General features: G+C 39.0%; 1 protein-coding gene and 1 pseudogene across 8 annotated transcripts in view; one reads left to right on the top strand and one right to left on the bottom strand.

Moving 5' to 3' along the window:
- The window catches only part of BLM (BLM RecQ like helicase), a 97,160-nt gene that overhangs the window by 54,431 nt on the left and 14,982 nt on the right, over positions 1–27,747 (bottom strand). For 3 of the 8 annotated variants that reach the window (XR_011997105.1, XM_072737339.1, XM_026000742.2), the window contains exons 2-6: positions 10,094–10,195; positions 8,229–8,920; positions 6,992–7,142; positions 4,079–4,200; positions 199–331 (exon numbers count right to left, since the gene is read on the bottom strand). Coding sequence is in view for 4 of the 8 variants with exons in the window: in XM_072737339.1 (XP_072593440.1) it covers positions 199–331; positions 4,079–4,200; positions 6,992–7,142; positions 8,229–8,920; positions 10,094–10,191 (1,196 nt within the window). In the remaining 4 variants the exon portion in view is untranslated. Of the gene's footprint in view, positions 1–198; positions 332–4,078; positions 4,201–6,991; positions 7,143–8,228; positions 8,921–10,093; positions 10,196–10,622; positions 10,795–13,843; positions 14,327–27,747 lie in introns of all 8 variants that reach the window. The other 5 variants (XR_011997108.1, XM_072737338.1, XR_011997107.1 and 2 more) reach the window with 4 other exon arrangements.
- LOC112922917 (elongin-C pseudogene) lies at positions 15,013–15,525 on the top strand (annotated as a pseudogene).

Here is a 27,747-nt window from a genome sequence, read left to right on the forward strand (position 1 = left end):
CCTCAATCTCAAAAATGTGAACACAAATGCTAAAGGGGCAGTTTGAAAAAGTAAACAAATTCAAAATATAAAACATAATGCCAATTATCCGATACGATTTCCTATTCAGAACACCTCAAAATTCTGCCCGGTACATTTCTAACTCAAGTCAGTCGAAATGCAATCAGATATATTGCAAGAGAAGGAAAAGTAAGATACCTTATGTCCCGCTGCTGATGCAGTGCATTCCCACAAGCCAGAGCTTTCAGTTCATCATCAGGAATAGTATCTACTAATTTACAGATCTGGTCCATCACGTGAATAAGCTGCTGCTGTAAACTTGGCTGTCTAGCTATAAAATGTTATTTTGTTAATATTTTTCCTTGAAAAAGACTTAAAATTTTGACAGTCATGCATGTAAAACTGGCAGTACTTTAACAACAAGATCATAAACTATCATGTATCACCCTATTATCTGCCTGTGAAATAATCTGAAATCATGTTGTCTCTATTCTATATCATGAGAGCCCCAAATTGTGTTATCTTCATTTTGTTTCATGTCAATTCTTAATATTTCTCTTAGGGTAACCAACATCATTGTAAGATGCAAAAGTTTATCAGCTTACTATCATTTTTTTTTTTTAAGATTTATTTATTCGTGAGAGACACAGAGAGAGAGAAGCAGAGACACAGGCAGAGAGAGAAGCAGGCTCCATGCAGGGAGCCCGATGCAGGACTCAATCCGGGCACCCCAGGATCACACCCTGGGCCAAAGGCAGACACTCAACCACTGAGCCACCCAGGCATCCCAGGTTACTATCATTTTTAACTAACTTGAGGGGTAAATCTTGCCATGCCCATACAAGGTATCATACAGGGCTGGACTGGCAAGGCTCCCACACCACCTGTAATTCCAGTCCACCCGGCATCCACACACTGTTTTCAAGGTAACAGCACAGCACTGAGACTTTCTTTTCGGGGACCCCAACCTCAGTGGGCCTTTTTTTTTTTTTTTAATTTTTATTTATTTATGATAGGCACACAGTGAGAGAGAGAGAGAGAGAGAGAGGCAGAGACACAGGCAGAGGGAGAAGCAGGCTCCATGCACCGGGAGCCCGACGTGGGATTCGATCCCGGGTCTCCAGGATCATGCCCTGGGCCAAAGGCAGGCGCCAAACCGCTGCGCCACCCAGGGATCCCTCAGTGGGCCTTTGATGTGAGGCAGCTCAAAGAGAATTAGGTCTGGGAGTTTTCTGACTGGAAAAGAAGACTTCTCTTTTTAATGAGCTGGACAAGCTGCTGGTGGCCACCCCTGCCACCACCCTGGGACACACAGCTTGAAAATAAGACCCATGCAAGGGAAAGTGGAAAACAGAGATAGAAAGGAAGGGGGCTGAGATTGGAAGGGAGGGTGGAAGAAAGGAGAGAAGGCAGGTGTGAAGGAGAGAAATGCCTAATGACAGTGTTTACACATCAGAATCCGGACAGTCTGGTCCACATTTATTTAATTGACATTATAGACTAAAAAACAGAATGTAAAAGGAGGTAAGGCTATAAATGAAGGAAGAAAAGAATGGGTTAGGCCAATAACGGGAAACGAGGAAGATGCCCACTCCACCCTGAGGGTCTATGGATGTGGGAGAAAGAAACGGTTTCAGTGGGCTGCAGAGGAGACTATTCTCAGGAGACAATCTGAGAGCTGACGGCAAGAGAATGAGGTTGCTGGGAAATTGCTGAGGAGAGTAGCCTGTTGTACGGTCCAACAGGCAGAAAGGACATGGAGAGATGACAGATGGGTCGGGAGGACAAGTGTTTGTGTCAAAATGACTTGGGAAATACGGAATTTGGTGACTGGCACAAATAGGGGTGTGGGGTCTGAGATGGTGGGTGGATGGTGGCTGAATCGCCGTTTTGCCTGTTTTCTCTACACAGAGAACGGCTATCAGAATGGGAAGAAGAGAATGAATAATGGTCTGAAAGAAATGAAAGCCAGACAGGCTCAGAGAGAGATATGGGTATTGAAAAGGAGCTCAGGTCTCCCTGTCTAGGCAGATTATACCTCAGAACACAAAGGAAACCCTCAAAGAAGATCCCGCTGATATGTGAGGCATCCAGTGAACAGGACAGTTGATGGAAGAGTGAAGACAGGCAAACATTGTTCTAATTTTCAAAAAATTCTAAACTGATTGCCAAAAGCTACAGGCTGGTGCTCTGGCTGTTAATTCAAGGCAAAATTCTGGAACATGTTATCAAATGGCTGCTTTGTGAACTCAAAGGAGAGGAAACAATTATAGAGTTAGCAAGAGTTTATATAAATAAATCAGTAATCTCATGTATTTCCTTCTTTGAAGGGATTACCAGACTGGCAGATAACAATAGCCACCATTTATTGAAGGCCGACAGTACACTGGGCACTTTACCCTGCATCCTGACAAACACCCAGCAAGGTATTTCAGAGAAGAAGAAACTGAGGTTCAGAAGCATAACTGATTTGCTCCAGTCTCCCCGCCAGGAGCTGAGGGAGACAGGTTTGTGCCCCAGGCCCGCATCACTCTGGAGCCCATGTCCCAGCCGTTCTCTCTTGCTGCCTCAGACGCAGATCGTGTGCAGTCACGTGAGTCTTCTGCAGCCCTGTGGGCCAGGGGGAGAAGCATGGGCTCCAGGCAGGTTTGTACAGAATGGAACAAGAAGTGATGGGTTCACGTCTGCTGTGAGGAAGACCTCTAATGTCATCCTGGAGGACCATGGCCTTGCCCCCAACCGAGTAACCACTTTATAAGCGAGACCATGCCCACAAGAAGCACAGTACAGGAACCTCCCCACCACTGGGTTTAAACCCTGCCTGTGCTGTCTAATTCTAATTCACTCTCCTGTGCCTCGGGGTCTTTATTCGTAAAATGGGGATAATAGAAACTACCTTAAAGGCCACTGTGAGGATGAATTTAGTTAACAGCGGAAAACACGTACAAAAGCGCCCAGGACAGCAGATGTTTCAGGGACATCTCTAACAATAAATTTGGACACCAAAATAAGGAAACAAAATGGGGAGGAAACAGAAACAACACACACATGCTGTGCATGCACCCCACCATACATATCACCACATATGTGCACACACACCACATACATGCCTGTGCATGCACACACCTCCACACACGTGCATATGACACACCCACTATGACACACATGTGCACACACACTCATCATGAGTACAGAACCCATCAAAAAGGACCAGAACATGTTATAGAAGTATTCAGAGAATGAAAAAAAGGCTCTTGGAAAATCCCATATAGACAAGTTAAAGATAAAATTGAGTAAATCTCCTAGAAAGCAGAGAAGCAAGAGGCTGAAAAGATGAAAGATAACTCAGGGAAGCCTAATATCCAAATAATAGAAGTTTCAGGAAGAGTGAAAAAGAAAACAAAACAAAAAAGAAAAAGAAAAAGAAAAAGAAAAAATAGTATCCTAGAAAGGATAGAAGGGCATAGATCTCAGGACTGACAGAGCCCCAGGGAAGTAGAAATCACAGTGGGAAAGGAGGCTGCTCCTTTTCAAAGTAGTGTGGCTGCACTATTTATACCAGATACTTGATAGAAAGTCTAAAAATGAACTGGAAACAAATCAAACAAAAAGCATTAAACTTTGCATGGCCATCAAGATGTAAACCCAGAGTACAAATAAGGAAGAGTCAGGAGGATGGAAGGTCTAGAAACCATTATCTACAGAGAAGAGTTAAAAGACCTAACGATATTTAGCCCTTAAAAAAAAAAAAAAGGAGGGGGATGGGGGAAGAAAGTTTCTAGGAGCTTTAGACCTTCCTCACAAGGATTAAAGTTCCAGGAAGGCAAATTCTGGCTCAATGTGAGAAATAATTTTCTAACAAATAGTGTTTCCACTATTTCTCTTTCGAGAACACAAATTTCTGGGTTGTTCAAGCAAATGCTAGCTAACCAGCAGCCAAAGGTGGTTCTGTGTTAGAGGTGAGGAACTGCAAATTTGCCATCTTACACTGGACAGTCACAGGTTAAAAATACAACCGTACTTTGTTTCCAAATGTTAGGTAGTTAAAATATGTGCTATGTCGAAATACTTTTTGTACCGTCACAGTTTGTGCTGGTCTCTTGATTGGGCTGCTGTGTTGTCATCCCCTTGGGTGTTGGCAAGTCCTCGGATGTGCTAGGACCATCCTCTGTGCCAGAGGCATCAAGGTCCTTTAACATACTGTGAATTAAAAAATATAAAACTAAATGAGACTTAAATCAAATGTATAGTTTTTCCTCTCATGTTTTCCCACAACGGGTCAGACAGATAAGAGAAGCATGTTTTTTTTTTTTTAATCTCCTCTAGTCTAGAACCTCTTTGGCAGGTCTTCAAAATCTCCCATCTTCTGGCCCCAAGAGATCTTTTCAATTCTCCTTCCAATGATGTTCTTTTAGTAACCCCATGTGGCGTCACAGGGCATCACTTACATTCCTCACAGGAGCCTGGCGTGGTCTACTGTGAGGGATTCTGTCTCCCTCTCCTCTCAATTTGGAAAACTCATCACCCAATCTTCTCTGATAATGTATAGTTTTATACAAAAATTATTAACACATATAAACATGGTCAGTCTGACTGGATACAAAAAATACTTTAAAAGTAACAAATGGGCACTAAAGTGTTAGAGAGAGGGTACCATGGAAATCCAGACAAAGACAACATCTTCTGTAACTTGAAGGCTTTGCCAAGGAGGGAGATATGAGGAAGCCCTGAATGACAGGTATTGGAAAAGTGACAGACCAAGTGTCTCTCTGAGTGAGGAGAGACAAAAAAGATAATTCTCTTTACTTGGTATCAACTGTGCTTGCCTAAGGCTGGAATGCAATCTTCTAACTAGATTGAACAGTGATGAATAACTATGCTTTATATAGTCTTAAAAAATGATAATATAATTAAAGAAAAGGCCTTATAGTTTTAGCAATGTTTTCTAGATTGTCGGTTTGTCTCATTTGGCTCACTGGAGCTTATTGTTATCCTAAGAGCATAACTAGGGATAGAACTGAAGAGGTGATGTGGGGTCTGAAGATGGGAGGACTCTGAAGGCTGGCTCAAGAGGTTTGGCACACAGGAGATACAAAAACACGTTTCTCTTTTCTGTTACATATTACCTGAGCGTTACACCTCTGAAATTAATCCAGAAGTCACAACCAGTGTTTTAAGACAAGATAAAATACAAAAGAAAATTTAAGTATGTACTGCACATACTGAGAGCATCATTTGTGAAAATTCTATTTCAGTTTTAAAATATATGCAAATATGTATTCGAGGTCACAATGGAAACTATATAGATAGACTTCACCTTTGGGGAAACCTTGGAAATAAACATTTTTCAACTGCCAAAAATCTAGGTAAAGTTAACCATGGTATGACAACTCAATAAATTAGGTAGCCATTAAAAAGAATAAAAATAAAGACTATGTAGCAGTATGAAAAATGTCTAAAAATAATGTAAGAGAAAAGCAGAATAAAAAATTAAAGTTACATGTTGATTACATGTAAAAATGATTACAATGTAAAAATCACACACACATGTGAAGAAGGATCAAAACCTAACATGGGTAAGGAAAACGTCTGGTTTGTTGGAACTGCAAGACTACCAAGCATCCTGTTAAGCTGGATACAAGGTTGTCTGTGCAACACACTTTTTTAGTAAACAGAGGGAAAAACCCAGGTGTTCAGTAGGAATTGGTATGGTCCAGAAAATAGCCCTACACTGGATCTTATTTTTCTTTTTGATTTTTTTATTGGTGTTCAATTTGCCAACATATAGAATAACACCCAGTACTCATCCCATCAAGTGCCCCCCTCAGTGCCCGTCACCCAGTCACCCCCACCCTACACTGGATCTTAGTCCACGTGCCATTGATTGTATCATCCTGGACAATCCCCTGCTCCTCCCTGGGCCTTGGCTGCTTCATTGTTAAACGGGAATCTGGTTTAGAATCTACACTCTATATAAACTCTTGTTCAGTTCTTTCACTTTTTATAATGTTGTCTGAAATTCTATGGGATGGGATAAGAGGACAGCTCTTACAGTTTTTTAGTTTTTTTATCAAATAGTAATCATGCTTCGACCTTTCCCTCCTCTTTAAACAAGCCAACCTACGTGTTAAAACACAATCTCAGAGAAATGAGGTTATGTAGGCAAATACCTCCTTCCTGCCTGCCTTCTTTAATTAAGGTGGTATACTAGGGGGACATGTTTCTCATAAAAATATTGGTTCACAGTAAATACTCCACCACTCAAATGCACCATGATCTAGATTGGGTCAAAGATGGAGGTAAGACTGATTAGTATTTTAAGCTATCGATGGCTTATGTATACCATGTCTTTTTCCTATAATACTGTCAATTAACCACAACCACATCACTGATTTACTAAAATTTAGTGAATGACAAATATAATGGCCAATTCTATCCTGCAGGGTAAAAAGAAAAGGACACAATGTTAACTAAATCACTTCCCAAATAAGTGACTTTTCATTTGTGTCATTTCAGGTGTAGGAGTTTGAAAATATATTGTATTTTTAGGAATATATTTCACATGTCAAATTAAACTAAATAGAACTGTTTGGAGGTCCCACATAATTAATCATAATAGAACTTTACAGCTTTATACCACCGATTAAATAAAGTGTATAAACAGGGATTTTTTGATGCTTTCATGGGGATAGAAAACTTTGCAAAAGCATCAAACAAATCTATACAGAAATGATACTAGGTGGCTAAACAAAATTCTTTTCTTTTTTTTTTTTAAGATTTTATTTATTCATGAGAGACACACAGAGAGACAGGCAGAGGGAGAAACAGGCTCCATGCAGAGAACCGGATGTGGAACTTGATTTTGGGACTCCAGGATCACGCCCTAGACTGAAGGGAGGCACTCAACCACTGAGCCACCCAGGTGTCCTAAACAAAATTATTTCAGATAACCCAGAAATACTCAGTAACATTTATTAATTTGCTGTTTTACCTAAAACACTTTAAAGAGGAAGAAGAGGCAGAAATTACTTCTGGAGAAGGTGGAACAAAATCTGTATCGTAATCATCTTCGTCAAGCTCTACACATGGCGACTTCTCCAGTGAACGTAACTCTGTTTCTTCCCAGTTCTTCTTTTCGCTATCTAAAATACAATCATTGACAAGCACAGGTTACTTTCATCACTACTGAGACAGGAAGTGCTGGGCACAAGCACTCAAGTGGGTGCTCCAGGCGAGTCACACCAATGCCAGCACTCTATGTGTGCCCACCTTCCATATGTCCATGCTGGGGGCTTCTTCACAAATCATCACTGAGTCACCTGGATTAAAACCAATGGATGCGGGAAAGAAGGCTAAAGATCTGCTGAAGGATTCTCAGGACTCTCCAGTTCAACTATGAAACCCCTACTTAGTATCAGCACTTCTGTTTTTCTATTTTTCACTCATATTTCAGTAAGTGAAGTATGACATAGGAGTGTGTAACTGTACCAACCCTGCTAACTTGACTATGAGGGCCTCCTAGTTACTGAAGTCTGCCACACTCAGTGTCTTTCTCTTGACTATGTGTGATAACAATGCCCGATGGTTGCTTTCCAGCTTACCTGTGACCCCATTTTATCTTCATAAACAGCAATGCATTGATTAGACTACAGTTTTGCTTCTCATCAATCACCTTTCTGTCCCTTCGCACCCTGTGGTAACCTTGATGGGATTCGGGTGTTTAGAAGTATTAGTCTCACATTTACAATCATTTCATGAGGTGGGTACTTCCACACATGGCTAATCTCAGCTGAGCTTCTGGGCACCTAATAACTAGGAGACCTAAACAGAAAAGGATTTGAGTGTCATCTGTAATACTTTAATAGCACAATTAGATCGTATCATACATCCACATCTGGCGGAAGCAAGCCATAAAGGACTTATAATGGAAAGGCTTTATTTCATGTTCCATTTCTGCCATGAGCCAGTCAGTAGACCGTTAAGAAACCATTTAACCTCTATGGACCTTACAGAGCTATCCTTGGTGTTTATATAAAAATTATATTACTAGAATAAAATTTTCATTTCATCTGTAGAACCTGCTTCAAAGAAGTGGCCACACGCTGTGCAACAGGTATCTCCACAGAGCTAAGGACAAAAGCTGTATCTATCTGCTATTGTTTCAGGGCCTTGCTTTGAATAAATTAATATAAGCAATATATTGAAATGAGATAAAATAAAATTTTTACCTCTTTCCTCTTCCAAATGAGTTTTTAAAGCATGACTCTCCTGAGGATCTCCATGTATAAGCTCTTCAGGATTGGGGTCATCATCAATGCAAATCACATCATTACTAAACCATTCCAAGTCGTCGTTCTGTTTTTTAGTCAAACATGCTTGCCTACTTTCAAAGGAGGATGGAGTCAAATCAGCCTTTATTGTATTTGCTTGAGGAAGCTGTGCTTTCAAAAAGTTTCTCTTAGGTTTTTTTGACTTCTGAGCAGTGCTAACTCTCACAAAGTGATTTTTGCATGGTGTAACAAGCTTTGAATTTCCAGAAGTATCAAAGTCATCCATATCATCCCAATCATTGATGGTAACAAAAGAATCTGATGAAGAGCTAAATTCCAATTTCTTGAAAGTAGCATTACTGGATTTCTTTACAATCGGTGTGTTCTGGGTATTACATAAAACTCGTGAAACCAGTGACAAATCTGGCAATAATGGTTTTGAAACAGTTCTCCTGGTTTGCTGTCCTGCTGGAGTATTTTTGAGGTCACTGGGCCTTGTCTGCTGACTTGTGGTGTGGGGCAGAGGTTCACTGAAGGGAAAGGCCTCAGTGACATTAACATCTTTGTCATTTAACACAGGTGTTTTTGCTACTGACACACTAGTGACAGACACATTGTTGGCTGATGTTTTCTTCTTAAAAGTGAAAACTCTGAAAAATAATTGAAAACCTGAATTAGACTAATTTTAGCAAACCCACCAACTATACAAAACTCTAAAGTCTGTTACCGATTTATGCAGCAACTCCTTCACTGTAGCACAGATAAGCAAAGAATCCATCTCCCTGTTTTTTTTTCTTTTTTTTTTAAAAAATTTTATTTATTTATTCATGAGAGGCACACAGAGACAGAGAGAGGCAGAGACATAGGCAGAGGGAGAAGCAGGCTCCATGCAGGGAGCCCAACGCAGGACTCGATCCCAGGTCTCCAGGATCACACCCCGGGCCAAAGGCGGCACCAAACCGCTGAGCCACCGGGGCTGCCCTCCCTCTCTGGTTTTAAGATTTATACAGTAACTTAAAATTATAATTTGTATGCTCTGATGTTTCCAATTTAGAAGCTAATTATTTGGTTTTGAGAGTATCCAGGCCACTCCCACTACTTTATTTCTCACATGGATCATCTGTAATTAAGGAGAGGGACAGCATAAAAGAAAAAGAGAAGAGACTCAAATGTGAGGTTGAGTTGCTTCTCTGGTACAAGTTTTCGTTTCTTTTCTTTTTTTTTGGTACAAGTTCTTATGGGGAAGAGAGATGAAAACTGAACAGGCTATGCTGGAACCGGAAGGACAAAGTCCCTTGGATGTCTGCTGGGCGTGGTGGCATGAAGTTCAATGGTAACTTTAAAGTCCAGCACTCACATCAGTGTCTAGAATTTGGTAAAGTTCTAGAAATTATTAAACAGAATAGAAATATTAAAGAATAAAAATTATTACTAAATATCATCAGAAGGAGTTTGGAGCCTCGCTTGGAGGAGAGAAAAGAACTGGAGAGCTGCAGGGTCCTTATAAACTGTTGTTGGAATAGATATAAAATTGTATTAAAATATTGAAAATACCTATTTGCCCAAACTTATAGGAAGATTCATTATTCATTCATGCCACAGATATTAACTGAGCAAGTAATATGTGCCAGGAACAATGCGGAAGTACTGAATACTTATTACCTGGAGCTAGTAAAACATGCTCTATCGTTAATGTGCAAAGTAGGGACATGACTGAGCCCTCAGCTTCATTTCCTTATCTGCACAGTGAAAGTGCTGAAAGAGAAGTGTTTCATTCATACAATACTCTGGGTCAGTGCCTGTATGACAGCCAAAATACTTACGAAGATTTCGGTTTGGAAGGACTTAATTTGTTACTAAGTTTTCTGGCTGAATGGCGTTCTAGTTGCTCCTGTAGATTATTCTGGGGAATGGCAGCCATGATCCTAAACAGGGAGGAAAAGAATGATCAGGGGAGTTAAGTACTTTGCATTAATCATAGTATTTCTGGAGGAGGACGCATGGAGCACTGTTTCAACTGTGCCTAGATGAATGACTTTTTTTGGGTCAATAAATTGTTTTGATTTTTCTTTCTTTTTTTTTTTTTTTAACATCTGGTGATACCTGAAATATATAGCCTTTAACTCAGTGAAGGCTCACTTAAATGGCAAAATGACCTGGTTTCCCCCAAAGCTAAAATAAGCACAATAGACATAAGAGAAGAGATTATTTGTAAAGGGTTTAGAGAAAAACAAGACCTGGCTTGGGCTGGAAGAGTAAATGGAAGCTGGATGGGAGCGAGGTGGGACTGAACGATGAAAGCATATGGAAAACCCCCAAGAACAGATGAAAGGCAAAGAAGAAAGGGCTCACCTATGAGAATAGTGCACTTTGCCAGCAAGATGCCGTGCTTCATGATTATAGGGTCTCAGTCTGAAAGAGTACTTTCACCAAGCACATTTATACTCCTCGTGGGACAAATGTGATATTGCTGAGCTACTATGCAGGATAATGCACAGTCTCGGCCACTTTAAAATCCCTGAGGCTGAAGGAAGACGGGATAGCTGGAATCTATGCATAGTTAAAAATTCTCATTCAGGCTGAATGTTATAACCTCCTCTCCCACTCCATCTTTACCAGAGACCCACTTTTATTTTATGCCATGTACCTCAGAAGGAAGGGTTAAAAACACTAGATGTTTATGGAAATAGGAAGTTTTATATCAATCATATTCCACTCATTAACTATTAAAATAATCTAACAACTGTTTTACTTGATTTTTTAAAAAGTTTATTTATTTTAGTAATCTCTATGTTCAATGTGGGGCTTGAACTCTTGACACCAGGATCAAGAGTCACACACTCCTCCAACCGAGCCAGCCAGGCATCATTTCACTTTAGATAGTAGTGAAAAGAAGAACTTGGAAGAAATGCAATTATATTCAATTGAAAATTTTCCATTTGTTGAGCTTGATGAAGATGATTATGATACAAATTTTCTTCCACAGAAGAAAATTCCTTCTCCAGAAGGAATGATTTCTGCCTCTTCTTCCCCTTTAGTATGCTTCAGGTAAAATAGCTAATTAATTAATAGCATTGAATAATTCATATCGATAATGTGAATTATATCTTAGTAAAGTTGTTATCAAAATAATGATTAAAAAATAGACAGGAAGGGGGACACCTGGGTGGCTCAGTGATTGAGTGTCTCTGTCTTTGGCTCGGGGTGTGATCCCTGGGTCGAGATTGAGCCCTGCATTAGGCTTCCTGCATGGAGCCTGCTTCTCCCTCTGCCTCTGTCTCTGCCTCTCTCTCTCTCTCGGTCTTTCATGAATAAATAATTTCATGAATAATAAATAAAATTTAAAAAATTGACTGAAGGGTTGTAATGAACTCCTACATACCCGTCACCCAGAGTCAACAATTGTCAACTCACATCCAATGTTGTTTCATCTGTACTCACATCCTACTGTCCTCACTTTACCATTCTGGAAGTTGACCTCCTCAAATGATGTATTTTAATTCTGTCGTCCCTTTTGTATTCATTACCTGGTATATTTCTATCAACAGAAGTCTCTTCTGACCTAGTTTGTTACCTAGTTTAATACAGTTCACACAGGAAGGTCAGGATGTTAGATTCTTTCCTTTACTTATTAATTTTCAAAACAATGACTTGATTTTCTAACAGCCCCCAATGGTTAATTTTTTTTCAGATTATAAACTCGTCACTTAAATGTATTAGGCATATTTCAGTCCAATAATTATCATTCATCCTTACTGATTCTCCAATTGTTTCATGTGTGGCTAGTGGGAATCTCCTTAGTCCTTCTGACATAACCTAGTCTTTGTGAGCTCCCTCACTATCTGGAATGAATACATATTCCAGGCTAATATTGTGCATTTTCTGCCCCAGAATTAGAATTAGCCATTTCCCCCAGAGTCCTGATTTTTTTTACATGGAGAATATATTAAGGCCAGTTTCTGTGTGTCCAAAGGCACAATCCCATTTTGTCCTAACAAGGGGCTTGAATTCACAGCTCCAAGATCAAGAGTCGCAGGCTCCTCTGACTGAGCCAGCCAGGAACCCTAGCACTTCCCCATTTTATATCCAGTTTAAAAGGATTTTTTTTTTTAGAATTTTTAATTTATTTATTCATGAGAGACACAGAGAGAGAGAGACATAGGCAGAGAGAGGGAGAAGTAGGATCCCTGTGGGACTCGATCCCAGGACCCTAGGATCATGACCTGAGCCAAAGGTAGACCCTCAACCACTGAGGCACCCAGTTGTCCCTCCTTTTTTTTTTTTTAACAAATAAAGATTTTATTTATTTATTTGATAGAGAGCGCTCACACAAGCAGGAGAGGGGCAGAGAGAGAGAGAGAGAGAGAGAGAGAGAGAGAGAAGCAGACTCCCCACTGAGCAGGGAGCCCGACATAGGGTTCGATCCCAGGACCCCAGGATCATAACCCGACCCAAAGGCAGAAACTCAACCAGTTGAGCCACCCAGGCACCTCTCTAAAAAAGACTGGTCTTTTGTTGAAATATGCTCTCTCCAAGATCTGTCCAGTGTGGAAATTCTTCACAGTATAAATGAGAAAGAGTGAAGTCACACTGCTGCCTCTCAGAATTTCAACCTCAGCTGCTGACACAGAGGTAGAGGCACAAGATCTTCAACCTTAAGACACTGAGCAGAACAAAATGGTCCACGGCATCATTACTTAATTTTTCCCCACATTCCTTCTAAGATTTTATAGTTTTTATCTCATCCTTCTATGAATTTTCCATGTCTTATTTATTTTTGGATCAAAATCAGCCATAGTACTCTGAGATTTCCAACATCACTCCAAAACATGATGATATGTATTTAACCACCTCAATAGGACAAATGTTTGATTAAATATTTCATAACGGTAGTGACACATTATGGATTCATAGTTAGCATGCAGTCAGCCTTAACCCTGGGGCACTTTCCCTACTTTTAAGCTACACGACTCTTTGGTTATTCCCAGAGGGTACCATCCTCTAGTCAGAGACATAGTCCAGAGCTTGGTAGCAAGCACACAAATTTTCTACTCAATATCCTTCAGTGGGATTGCCTTTAAGAAGTTGGTGAGTGCTGAGAAGCAAAAGGTGTCTCCCTTGTACCTATTCCATTAGAACATTAAATTGTTTGACACACAAAAAATTGTTCACTAACAGCAAAAATCTATGATATAAAATTAATGGAGGAAAATTAACTGAAAATAGAGATCAGTGAAAAGTTTCACAATACCAAATAGGAACAGAGCAACGAGCCCAGAAAACTTTAAGTAAAATAAACTTCTGAATTAGACTCACCAGTGGAATCATAAGAATACTTTTTTTTTTTTAAAGATTGTATTTATTTATGCATGAGAGACGGAGAGAGAGAGAGAGAGAGAGGCAGAGACACAGGCAGAGGGAGAAGCAGGCTCCATGCAGGGAGCCCGACATGGGATTTGATCCTGGATCTCCAGGATCCCACCCTGGGCCAAAGGCAACACTAAACCGCTGAGCCACTGGGGCTGCCCCACAAGAATACTTTGGTAAATGATTAACAATTTTCTCTCACTTACAAGAGGGGGTAAGTCATTCTTAAGCCATGTGATAAGCAAAATACTGATTCAATAGTTATAAAAAATTTGCTGAATGAAACAAAATGAACCACAAAACAACATCCAAGCACAGAATAAATAAGAATAAATAAATCAGTGAAAAGAGGAATGAGAGAATAACAACAATCCAGAGCTGGAATTCAAAACATATACCCAGTAAACGAGACTTCAAGTTTTTGTAAATTAAAAAAAAAAAAAAAACAATGGCAAAGAATAAACGACTAAAGGGGTCCTATCTGAAAAGTATCTTGAATAAAGAAAAATGGTTTAGGCCAGAAACTGAGGATTTTTATTTAACAAGCAGGCTGTGACACTAAGAAGTAGTCTAAGGACATGAAAAGGAAAAAAAATAGTTAAGTAATCTCTGCACTCAACATGGGGCTTGAACTCACAACCCCAAGATCAAGAGTCACATGCTCCACGGATTGAGCCAGCCAGGAACCCCTAAAAGGAAAAAAAAAAAAAGGTAAAGTCCTACCTTTAGCAAAGCAAGAAAAGTATCACATTTGTAATAATAAATAGAATTACTTCCAACTACTTGAGAGATATAGCTATTAATAAGATCCTCAGCATAAAAGATCCAAGCAACTTTTGCTCATTCTCCAAAGAGTAATCTTTTTGGAGTTTTTTTTTTTTTAAAGATTTATTTATTTGAGAGAGAGCACTCTTGTGTGCAAATGGGGGCAGGGAAAAGAGGGAGAGAATCTCAGGCAGCCTTCATGCTGATGTGGAACATGATAGGGGGCTCAATCTCACAACCCTAAAATCATGACCTGAGTCCAAACCAAGAGTCAGATGCTCATCTGCACCACCCAGGTGTCCCTGGAGTTTTAACATTTTAAGATTCAAGCCTTATCTCCAAAACTGTCTGTTAAGAAATGTTCACAGATGGGGCTCCAAGCTCAGCAGAATCTTCTTTCCCTCTCTGCCTCTCCCCCAGCTTGCACATGCACGTGTGCACACTTTCTAAAATAAATAAAAAATCTTTAAAAAAATGTTCAAATAGTAACACTGACTTTAAAAACATAAATTTAGGTAGACACAAGCAGGTGGCTTGAAGACTCTATGTCCCTCCCACATCAGGAAACTACTAAAGGTCCTGTGAAAGTGAAGCAGAATTTCCTAAGAATATGAGAGGTGGAGAAGAGAAAACCTATAATGGCTGTGAAGGTCCTGACACCATAAATGTCAAATTGATGTCTTTCGATGGTCATGAACTTATTGTGGAAAGAGAACATGTACTAACATCTGGAACAATATAAGCCACATTGTGCGGCCTGAATCAGTCTGCTGAGAACAAGACTACTGAGGTCAATTTCAGAGAGATCCCTTCATGTATGCTATCAAAAGTACGTGTAGGGGCGCCTGGGTGGCTCAGTCATTTAGGCATCTGACTTGATTTCCATGCAGGTCATGATCTTGGGTTATGAGATCACCTGGCATGGGGCTCCCCACTGAGTGTGGAGCCTGCTTGGGATTCTCTCTCCTCCTCTGTCCCTACCAGCCCTCTCACTTAAAACAAACAAACAAACAAACAAGACATATGTATTTTACCTACAAGGTTTGCTATACTAACAGCTCCATGGAATATGCCAAATGCACCTGAAATTGTACCAGAACTGCTGATGGCTGGGAACTTTTAGATTGTTAAATAAAATACATTGTAATAACCTGTTAACTTCTTTCAGTGTTTAAAAATAAACAAAAATTTAAAAAGTTAGTGGAAGGAATGGCTCATCTGAGTTAACCAGGTCTATTAGACATGTTCTGAAAACACTGGTGGGAAAATGACTGTTGCTATGAAATGCAGAATTATTACAACAAAAGTTAAGGTTAAAAAAAGACTGCAGGAAAACAAAGGGCAGAAAAAGCAAAGTTTTCTCTCTTTTTTAACGCAGAATTCCTTTTCTTTCAAATAAATGTGACTAAAGTTACTATTTTGGGATCTATCAAAATCAGTAGTACTACCTTCTCTCTAGGTCAAGCCTTTCTTTTATTCTTTTTGTTGTCGTAAGATGGCTACTTTAGGACATGAGGACAGACTAGCCAAAAAGACTACTCTTAAAAAATTCACTGCCGGGATCACTGGGTGGCGCAGCGGTTTAGCGCCTGCCTTTAGCCCAGGGCGCGATCCTGGAGACCCGGGATCGAATCCCACGTCAGGCTCCCGGTGCATGGAGCCTGTTTCTCCCTCTGCCTGTGTCTCTGCCCCTCTCTCTCTATCTGTGTGTGACTATCATAAATTAAAAAAAAAAAAAAAAAAAAAAGAAATTCACTGCCAACTAACATTCAAGTATGTCTTGTACTGTTTTCAGTTTTCTGCTGGAAGTAGAGGTTTCAGGGGTGAGCTTCACTTGGTTACTGTTCAAAGGGAGGAGCTACCTTTCCTGCGGCAAAAGTGAGGGCAAATTTTAACCTTATAAACCTCAACTTCACCTTGACAGGGCACCAGAGACAAGCAACACTTTCTCCTCTAATCAAACATTATGCAAACACAATTTCTAAATGAAGAGAGACTTCTGACTAGGATTTCATAAATGTATGTTTTCTTCATTTACTGTCATGCATAGTTTATCTTCTGGGAAGAGGCATATCTCTGTGTGATTTAACTATGAAAATCAAAACTGTCAAAATGTGTAATCCCACTGCATCTCATAAGAAAGGGAAATTTATTAATTATAGGGTTATCAGGTGGTTACCAAATCCATTTGCCCACAGTTCTTCCATACCACTATTTTTATTATGTAGGTTTTAATTATCTTTCTTTTTAAAATTCATGGTAAAAATGTAAAGTAATTCTCCAGGCAGCCCTGGTGGCTCAGCGGTTTAGCGCTGCCTTTAGCCAAGGGCGTGATCCTGGAGTCCTGGGATTGAGTCCCACGTCGGGCTCCCTGAATGGAGCCTGCTTCTTCCTCTGCCTGTGTCTCTGCCTCTCTCTCTGTGTCTCTCATGAATGAATAAATAAAATCTTAATAAATAAATAAATACTCCAACTTTTAGACTTTTAACTTCCAGTTATATTTAATAAGTAAAATTAAAACAGCTGCTAAGAGCTAAAAAAAGAAAGAACCTATATATTATGTCAAAGAGCCCAAGGCAAAGGGAATAAATAAAAAATCATTGCAGAATGATAAAAAAAAAAAGTCCAAACTATACTTAATCTCTATGACCCAAATACCACAGCAAAAAAATGAATAAAGCTAAAACTGTTAAAAATGCAAGGAGAGATAATGGAAAGAAACAGAACTGTAAGGAGATCATAGCATCAATTTAGGAAAAATGCAAAGACCAGTGGGAATGAGAACTGTATTAAAGAACCCAGCTTCTTTGGTTAATCCTACCACAAATTCATGGTGTACCTTGGAGGAATTCATTTACTCTCTCTAGCACCCTCATTTGTAAAGTAAGGAAAAGTAAGGAGGTTGGGTTGGAGAATTTCTGTGTTTCCTTCTAAAATTAGCTTTCTATGATTTCAGAACTAAGCAGGTATTTGGAAGGAATAAAATGAGAAGTAGAGAATATAATCCCAAAATGTTGATGAGCAATAAAAAAAAAAAACTGTCAAAGAAATAATATATACTAAAAAGTAGAGACTACATAGTTTCAAGTTGGAGGCACAAATTAATAAAAACAAATTAATAGGGAAAATAAAAACGAAAATAAAAATGAAATAAAAATGAAATAAACTATGGTCTAAATAAAACTGGAACTGATATCTCAATATTATAAAATGATACTATTTTTAAAGAGTGATAATTAAAACACTATATTGAACACTTAGTTGGCAGTAGTTCTTAGCATTTTAGGTCATAGATTCTGTTAACAATCTTATGAAAATAATGGACCCTCTGTCTGAAAAATGAACACAATTTTGTAATAAGTTTCAAGGGGTTTTGAGTCCCACCAGGAGCCCACCACAGCCTTTGGTAACAACCTGTTTTATTTGAATATAGCTGAAGGAGAGGAAAAAAATGAACTAATTACACATGTGTATAATCTTAGAAAAAGCACAGAATAACAATTAAAAAAATTAAGGGCGTAAAAGTCAATAAGGAAAAAATAGGGGAACTGATAACACCAAGAGGTGTTTCTAGAGCACAACGAAGAGACAAACAGGGATCCCTGGGTGGCGCAGCGGCTTAGCGCCTGCCTTCGGCCCAGGGCGCGATCCTGGAGACCCGGGATCAAGTCCCACATCGGGCTCCCGGTGCATGGTGCCTGCTTCTCCCTCTGCCTGTGTCTCTGCCTCTCTCTCTGTGTGACTATCATAAATTAAAAAAAAAAAAAAAAAAAGTAAACTATTAAAAAAAAGAAATAAAACATAATGAGAAACATATAAACACTAACATCAAAGCATGATGGTTGATTTGAAAAATATAAATTAAATAGACTTTTCTAAAAAAATGTAAGTACTCAATATTGATATGAGAAATAGGAAGCCAAAATGAACAGTTAAAATGGAAAGAACTATAAAAAGTTTCTCTAAAAAGCACCAAATTCATTGTACAAATTCATTGTACAAAACAAGCATGGTACTGACTCTAAAATATCATAAGTACAAAGAAACTTAAGTTGATGCTCACAAACCTCAAATGGGCCTGCAGCTCTGCCAAGAAAAAGTACATTTCTCTGGTTAATTTACTCTCATTTTACTTCCTCAAACTTCTACTCCTCTCTCCAAACAGATGACTTCCTTTCTATATTACAGAGAACATGGAAACCACCACAGGAAACTGCCCCACTTTTCTGCCAAATTGCAAGCCCCCTCTTTATGTGGAGCCAGGCTACCTTCTTTGACAAAGTTCTCCACCTGAAACTTTAGATCCCCTACAGATCCTTCACCTTTCCAAAAACCTTACTCTATTTATTACTAATCTTTCTCTTTCTTGTATAATTAGTCCATTCTTGACTGGCATCCCTTTAGATTTTAAACATGTGAAAGCCTCTCCCTTTGAGGAAAGAAACCCCAAAACATAAAACCTATATGACTCCGTATCTCCTTCCCTGTAGAGCCAAACCTTTTTTTTTTTTTTTTTAATTTTATCAAAGAGAGAGAGCGAGCGAGCATGTGCACAAGCAGGGGAAGAGGGGCAAAGGGACAGAGAGAGGGAGAAGCAGACTCCTTGCTGAGCAGGGAGCCCAACCTGGGGCTCGATCCCAGGACCCTGAATCATGACCTGAGCTGAAGGCAGTTGCTTAACCAACTGAGCCACCCAAGCGCTCCTTTTAAAAAAGATTTTATTTATTTCAGAGAGAGTACACACACACACACACACACACACACACACACACACACAAAGGAGGAGCAGAGGGAGAGGGACAAGCAGACTCTGCACCAAGTGTAAAGCCCAATGTGGGACTCCATCCCACGACTCTGAGATCATGGCCTGAGCTGAAGAGTCAGACACACGACTGAGCCACCTAGGCGCCCCTAAAGCCAAACTTCTTGAAAGACTTACCTTCACTCTTCATTTCCCAACCCTCAATCATCTTTTCCTCATATAAATCTGGGTTCTATCCTGACCACAAAGCTAAAACCCTTACTAGGGCCACTAACGATCCCTATATTACTTAATCCAATAGCCTTTTTTGACCCTTCTCTTTTCTGACCTCTTAATATATGACATAGTTGACTACATGCTCCTTTTTGAAACAGGAGCCTTCTATCAGACCCTCTTGACACAGTTTACTCCTACTCATCCTTCAGTATGTCATCTGAATCATTACTTCCTTAAGGAAAACCCGTATTTAGGGAGGAGGTTAAAAGCATGGGTTCTGAGCCAAAGTACATGGGTTTGTATCCTGGCTCTGCCATTTATTAGCTAAGTGCCCTTGGACACTGCCATTTAACCTCTCTGTCCCTCAGATTACTCATCTATACAATGCCCCCCAACCTCAAGTGGTTGTTACGTGAATTTGAGCAAATCAGTATTTGTGAAGTGTTTAGAATGTTATCTGGGAGACAACAAGTATATAGATATCTGTGTTTGATAAAGAATAACTCCTCTATAATACACTTTTATGATAATAAATACCTCTTAATTGCAGCTCTTATCACAGTTGTAACTCTACATTCACTTTTGTAATTACTTGATTGGTTATTTCTTCTACTAGATTTTGAGTACTATGCAGATTGGGCCACTATTGGTTTTATAACCCACAGCATCTTTAAATACCTAGCACTTTATTAACACTTATTAAATGAAAGAATAAAAAACAATTTTAAAGAATATAGAAAGGATGGTTCAAAGGACTTTATTTATTTGAAAGACTTATTTACTTATTTATTTATCTGAGAGAGAGAGAGGGAGAATGAGAGAGTGCACACATGCATGGGGTGGGAGGTAAGGGGAGAGAGAGAGGGAGAGGGAAACTCAAACAGTCTCAGCTCTAAGCATGGAGCCCAATGCAGTGTTCAGTCTCATGATCCTGAGATCACAGCCTGAACTGAAACCAAGAGTCAAGTGCTTAACCAACTGTACCACCCAGGTGCCACTCAAAAGAATAACTGTGATCAACTATGGCTTATGCCAGAAATATAAAGCTGTTTAATATTAAGTAAAACCATTAACACGTCATCTTAACAGTTTACTTAATAATAGTATGATCAGATCCATAGATTCTAAAAATATATTTCTATTGGGGTAAAAGATACATGTAGTAAAGTGCATTGATCTTAAATGTACCTCTCAATACAGTTTTTTTTTATTTATTATTTATGTATTATAGTCACAGAGAGAGAGAGAGATAGGCAGAGACACAGGCAGAGGGAGAAGCAGGCTCCATGCACCGGGAGCCCGATGTGGGATTCGATCCCGCGTCTCCAGGATCGCGCCCTGGGCCAAAGGCAGGCGCCAAACCGCTGCACCACCCAGGGATCCCAATACAGTTTTACTTATATATTCAATTATATAAATAACATTCAATTATAATATAGAATATCAGTAACACCTCAGTATGCTTTCTTGTTTTCTTTCCCAGTTAATATATCCTAGATATAACCACTACTTGACTCTATCACCAGTGATTAGTTTTGCCTATTCTTGAACTTCATTCATATACATAGAATAATACACTATGTACTACCAATGCATTTTTGAAAAGCCAGCTGATAAAACTCAAATCATTTCTAATAGGTAGACTGAAACACAGAATTAGAAATTGAAACCAAGGCCCATTATAATATATTTTACAGTAGGGATGAATCCATTAAAAATAGGGCCAAAAACCAAGGGTGTTCTCTTATTTTCACTCTCACATTTTCACATATTTGCCAATGTGAAAATATTCAAAAAGGAAAATACTAGAAGAGATGAGAATATCATTACATGTAGACAATATGATTATATACCAACACAATCCAAAGAAAATCAGTCATAACAATAGATAATTAAAACTTCAGCAAAGTGGTTAAATAAAAGATAAATATAAATCCACAGAAGGCAAGTGCATTCTTGTGTAGTGGTAATAACTAACTAGAAAATCCAAATTTTAAAAAGCATTCAGTTAACAATAGCAGTGAAAAGTATTAAACTACCAATTAACCTAACAAAAGATATACATCTTCATGATATAAAAAACAATGACCAAATATTACTAGGAGAAATAAAGAAAAATTGGAAAAATAGACAAATATTTCATATTCTTCAATGAAAGCTTTAAATGTCATTAAGATAGCAGTCTTTCATAAATTAATTCAAGAGTTTAACAAAATTCCAATTAAAACACCACAAGAATACTTTACGAAACTCAACAAAAATGCTTCTAAAGTTCTTTTGTCAAAAGAACAAGAATACTAAACAATATTGGGGCTGGAACCAGCATTAGAAATACAATTATGTTAAATGTGACAGTAATTTAAAAGGCATGGTACTCCTCTTTAAAAAAGAAAAACCTGGTGTCTAAAACGTAATGTTTAATGTGTGATGAGAAAAACATAACAAAATAGGGAAAATAATCAGTATTTAACAAGTGTTACTGGGATGTTCAGTAAGCAATATACTCTAGATCAGGAGCTGGCAAACTACGACAAACAGGCCAAATCTGGCCTGCAGCCAGGTTTTGTAAGCAATGTTTTCCTGAAATACAACTATGCTTATTTGTTCACATACTACCTATAGCTAGCTGCTTTAACACCATAGTTGCGTAGTTATGGCAGAGACTATCTGGTCTGCAAAGCCTAAAATGTTTACTATCTGGCTCTTTTTAGAAAAGATTTGTTGATAGTTGCTCTAGATTATTGTTGAGTAAAAAAATAATTATTAAATACATCAAATCCCTGATTAAAAGTAAAAAAAAAAAAATTGTCAGGCCAAAATCTTTAAAACTTTCTTTTAAAGATTTTATTTTTCATGAGAGACACACAGAGAGAGGCAGAGACATAGACAGAAGAAGCAGGCTCCTTGTGGGGAGCCCGATGCGGGACTCTATCCCTGGATCCAGGATCATGTCCTGAGCTGAAGGCAGATGCTCAACTGCTTGCTGAGCCACTCAGGTGCCCCTAACAGGCCAAAACCTAAATCAAAGCGGACAACTAGAGAGTTAAGGAGAGTACTGAAACTGCTTTTGTCCTAAGACAGATGTCTAAATCCTGAGAATCTGGATATCAATTTTGATAGCCTTGGAGGGAAAAGACAGAATGAAAGTTAGGCCTAACCAGGGGGGAAAGTCCCCCTATAAAATCGGCAACCCCAACGGCCTTATCATTTGGGAAAAGGTAAACTAATATTAAATCCCACTTCTTTTTTTTTTTTTTAAATTCATGAAAGACACAGAGAGAGAAAGAGGCAGAGACATAGGCAGAGGGAGAAGCAGGCTCCAGGCAGGGAGCCCGATGTGGGACTTGATCCTGAGACCACGGATCACGCCCTGAAGCCAAGGGCAGGTGCTCAACCGCTGAGCCACCCAGGAGTCCCTTAAATCCCACTTCTATTGCTGGTGTTTGTAAGTGAATAGAAGTTACCAATTGAGAGGGGCTATGTGGGAAAGACCCTGAGATCACAAACCCAAGAATATTTTCAAATCAATTTTTACACCTGCATAATTTCTTAAAACTTCAAGTCATTAATTTAGATTGAAGTGATCCTAGCTCCAAAGTACCTGGCAGAAGCAAATGCAAAAACGTCTCTGGAGAAATATATATTTATCTTAGGGCTTAAATAATTTCCATAAATAATTTTTCAAGACAATGTGTAGCAAACACAGACAAAAACAGCCAAGCACACAAGGAAACAAGGCACCAGGAATGAGACCTTGCAGTAATAGAAATGGTCGAACAGGCATAAAAGTGTAAGGCAACTAAACTTATTATGTTTAGAAAAATCAAAGACAAGCTTGGAAATAACTGCAGTAAACAGAAAACTATAAAAATGATCTTGCCAAAAGGACTTCTAAAAATGAAAAATACAATAACCAAAACTAAGAATTCAATGAATGGATTTACCAATACACTACACACAACTAAAGAGATATTAGTAAATGGGAGGGAAAATCAGAAAAAAGTGTCCAAGATCCATCTCCAGGGATTTCTCACCTTCTTACCTGGTCCAAGCCTTTTGAGCAAAGGACATGTTAAGTCTTTGGCAGCTAGAGATAGCATGTCCCTCCAGAGAGATTTGGAGTCAGACCTCCCAAGAGACATCCCACAGTAGTAAAGACAAAGCCCTCTCCTTTCTCTCCCTTGAGATATCTCCTTACATTTCAGGGTAATAAGCCTTAAGACACCCTCCCCATCTCACCCCAGGGTAGATCTGCCTACACCCTAAGGTAACAAGTAATCTCTCTGGAAGGAAGGATGTGCATATGTGTCAGCAATCCAGTGCTCAGAGTCTCTGGGTTTTGGAGTTCCTTTCCTGTGATGCACTAAACTGCATGTACGTACAGGTATCACCTAGTCTTTATTTCCTCACCCTGTGGGAATCAGGGCACAAGAAACTGATGTAAGATATTGCTGGCTGTTTTTGCTGTCATAAATTGTCTATATCTCTGATCCAGGGGTCTTGGGTCTTGTCAGCACATATATAAATGTGTATATATGTGTGTATAAAAAACTATGACAAGGTAACTTACTAGTTTAAAAACAGGACAAAATCTAAGATCCTTCATGGTTTCTGACATAACAAATGCATACACAGAGAGATAAAGAAAACAGGTGGAAAATAAGAGAAGTTAAAAGACACAGAAGACACAGTGATTCTAACAGAAATCTAGTTCCAGAAAGAGGAGAAACTGAGGCAGAATTTATACTTTAAAAGATAACAGCTCAGATGTTTCCTCCAGAATCAAAGACATGAATCTTCAGATTCAAGAAACCAAACAAATTCTGAGCAGGATAGATAAAAAGAAATCCATACCAAAATACATCGTTGTGCAACATTTGAACAGAAAATTGATTTCTCTTCAGCAAAAATGAAAATCACTTTCCATGTGATGACAGAAAATAACCTAGAACTCTTTTCCCAGCAAAACTATCCTTCAAAAATTGAGATTGAATTATATACTTTAAAAGGATGAATTTTGTGATTTGTGAATTACATCTCAGTAAAGTTGTTACTTTTAAAACTGACTATAACAAAAGCAACAGGTAAGTCCTGAGGATGCAGAGAAATTGGAACCCTCATACACTGTTGTTGAGAGCATAAAATGGTACAGCTGTGTTGGAAAAGTCTGGCAGTATTTCAGAAGATTAAACACAGAGAAACCAGCAATTTCACTCCTAGATATATACTCAAAAGAACAGAAAACATGGATTCAAACAAATACTTGTACCTGAATGTTCACAGAGGCAGTATTCATAATACCAAAAAAGCAAAACAACCCATATGTCCATCCACTGATGAATGGAAAAATAAAACATAGGTATCCCTGTGAGGAAATATTTGGTCATACAAAGGAATATAGTACTGATTCATGCTACAATAATGAGAACCTTGAAATGTTACACTAAGGGAAAGAAGCCAGTCATAAGAACCACATATGATATGATATGATTTATTTATATATAATATTATATATATATATGATATATATTTATATGAAATGTCCAGAATAAGCAAAGCTGTATAAACAAAGTAGCTTGTGACTGCCTGGGAGTGAGGTGGTGATCAGATTGGGGGATGATGGTGAAGGGTGTGGAGGTTGTCTTTGGGTTGAGGAAAATGTTTTGAAATCAGTCGTGACAATGGCTGCACAAGTCTATGAACATAGTAAGAGCCACTGAGTTGTTCTCTAAATGGGTGAATTTTACACTATGTGAATTACCTCTCAAAGTTGTTAGGAAAGAAATCAAGGCAGGACGCCTGGGTGGCTCAGTGGTTGAGCATGTGAGTTCAGTCAGGGCATGATCCCAGGGTCCTGGGATCGAGTCCTGCATCAGGCTCCCCACAGAGAGCCTGCTTCTCCCTCTGCCTGTCTCTGCCTCTCTCTCTGTCTCTCTCATGAATAAATAAATAAATAAATGGTGCTGGGAAAATTGGACAGTCACATGCAGAAGAATGAAACTAGACCATTCGCTTACACCATACACAAAGATAAACTCAAAATGGATGAAAGATCTAAATGTGAGACAAGAATCCATCAAAATCCTAGAGGAGAACACAGGCAGCACCCTTTTTGAACTTGGCCACAGCAACTTCTTGCAGGATACATCTATGAAGGCAAGGGAAACAAAAGCAAAAATGAATTATTGGGACTTCATCAAGATAAAAAGCTTCTGCACAGCAAAAGAAACAGTCAACAAAACTAAAAGACAACCTACAGAATGGGAGAAGATATTTGCAAATGACATATCAGATAAAGAGCTAGTATCCAAGATCTATAAAGAACTTATTAAACTCAACAGCAAAGAAACAAACAATCCAATCGTGAAATGGGCAAAAGACATGAACAGAAATTTCACAGAGGAAGACATAGACGTGGCCAACAAGCACAGGAGAAAATGCTCTGCATCACTTCTCATCAGGGAAATACAAATCAAAACCACAATGAGATACCACCTCACACTAATGAGAATGGTAAAAATTAACAAGACAGGAAACAACAATGTTGGAGAGGATGTGGAGAAAGGGGAACCCTCTTGCACTGTTGGTGGGAATGTGAACTGGTGCAGCAGCCACTCTGGAAAACTGTGTGGCTCAGAGTTAAAAATAGAACTGCCCTACTACCCAGCAATTGCACTGCTGGGGATTTACCTCAAAGATACAGATGCAGTGAAACGCCGGAACACCTGCACCCCGATGTTTATAGCAGCAATGTCCACAATAGCCAAACTGTGGAAGGAGCCATGGTGTCCATCGAAGGATGAATGGATAAAGAAGCTGTGGTCTACGTATACAATGGAATATTACTCAGCCATTATTAGAAATGACAAATACTCACCATTTGCTTCAATGTGGATGAAACTGGAGGGTATTATGCTGAGTGAAATAAGTCAATTGGAGAAGGACAAAGAGTATATGGTCTCATTCATTTGGAGAATATAGTGAAAGGGAATAAAGGGGAAAGGAGAAAAAATGAGTGAAAATATCAGTGAGGGTGACAGAATGTGAGAGACTCCTAACTCTGGGAAATGAACAAGGGGTGGTGGAAAGAGAAGTGGGCGGGGGGTTGGGGTGACTCAGTGATGGGCACTGAGGGGGGCACTTGATGGGATGAGCACTGGGTGTTATGCTATATGTTGGCAAATTGAACTCCAATAAAAAAATTAAAAAATAAAATAAAATCTTAAAAAAAAAGAAAAAAATAGAGCTGCCCTATTAGCCAGCAATTGCACTACTGGATGCCTTGATTGAAATCAAGGCAATATAAAAACATTTTCAGATCACCAAAACCAATAGTTTGCCACCAGTGACTCTCATTAAATGAGATTCTGAAGGAAGTATTTAAGGCAGTAGAAAAGTAAGCCTAGATGGAAATTCTCACATGATAGGTGGACTGAAGGAAGTCAAGAAAGTGGTAAATACATGACTAAATCTATGCAAGCCTTGACTGCACAAAGCAATAATAATAATGTCTTGTAGGGTGAAAAATAAAATAGTTGAAATACCCAACAGTAATGACACATAAGTGAGGTGCTCCAAGACCTCTGTGATTTAAGGGGTGTATGGTGTTGTTTAGTTTTAGACTTTGAGAGGACAAATATGCATGCTGCACATTCTAGGGTAACCACTAGAATGAAGAATAAAAATAGAATAACTTAAAATCTAGAAGGCGAAAATGAAATGATTAAAAAAAAAAAAAACACACACACACACACCTAAAAGAAAGCTATACAGGCTCCTAGGTGGCTCAGTTGGTTAAGTGCCTGACTCTTGATTTTTGCTCAGGTCATAATCTCAGGGTGGTGGGATGGAGTCCCACATGGGGCTGTGCGCTCGTAGGGAATCTGCTTGAGATTCTCTCCCTCTGCCCACCTGCCCCACTCATGCCTGCTCTCTCTCAAATAAATAAAGAAAATTTTTAATTTTATTTTTAAAATTTTTATAATTTTTTAATATGGAGGACTGAAGGTTTAATTTTAATTCCAGTATAGTTAACATACAATGTAATATTAGTTCTAGATGTACAATACAGTTATTCAAAAATTCTATATATTACTCAGTGCTCATCATGATAAGTGTACTCTTAAATCCCCATCACCTGTTTCATCCATCTTCCCACTTACCTCCCCTCCAGTAATTATCCATTCTCTATATTTAAGAGCCTGTTTTTTGGTTTATCTCCTTTTTCCTTTGCTCATTTGTAGAAGTAGCACTATTTAAAAAATAAGGGTTGGGCAGCTCGGGTGGCTCAGCGGTTTAGCACCGCCTTCAGCCCAGGAATCCTGGAGACCTGGGATCGAGTCCCACATTGGTCTCCCTGCATGGAGC

This window comes from Vulpes vulpes, chromosome 14 (assembly GCF_048418805.1).
Source record: "Vulpes vulpes isolate BD-2025 chromosome 14, VulVul3, whole genome shotgun sequence".
Classification (NCBI taxonomy): Eukaryota; Metazoa; Chordata; class Mammalia; order Carnivora; family Canidae; genus Vulpes; species Vulpes vulpes.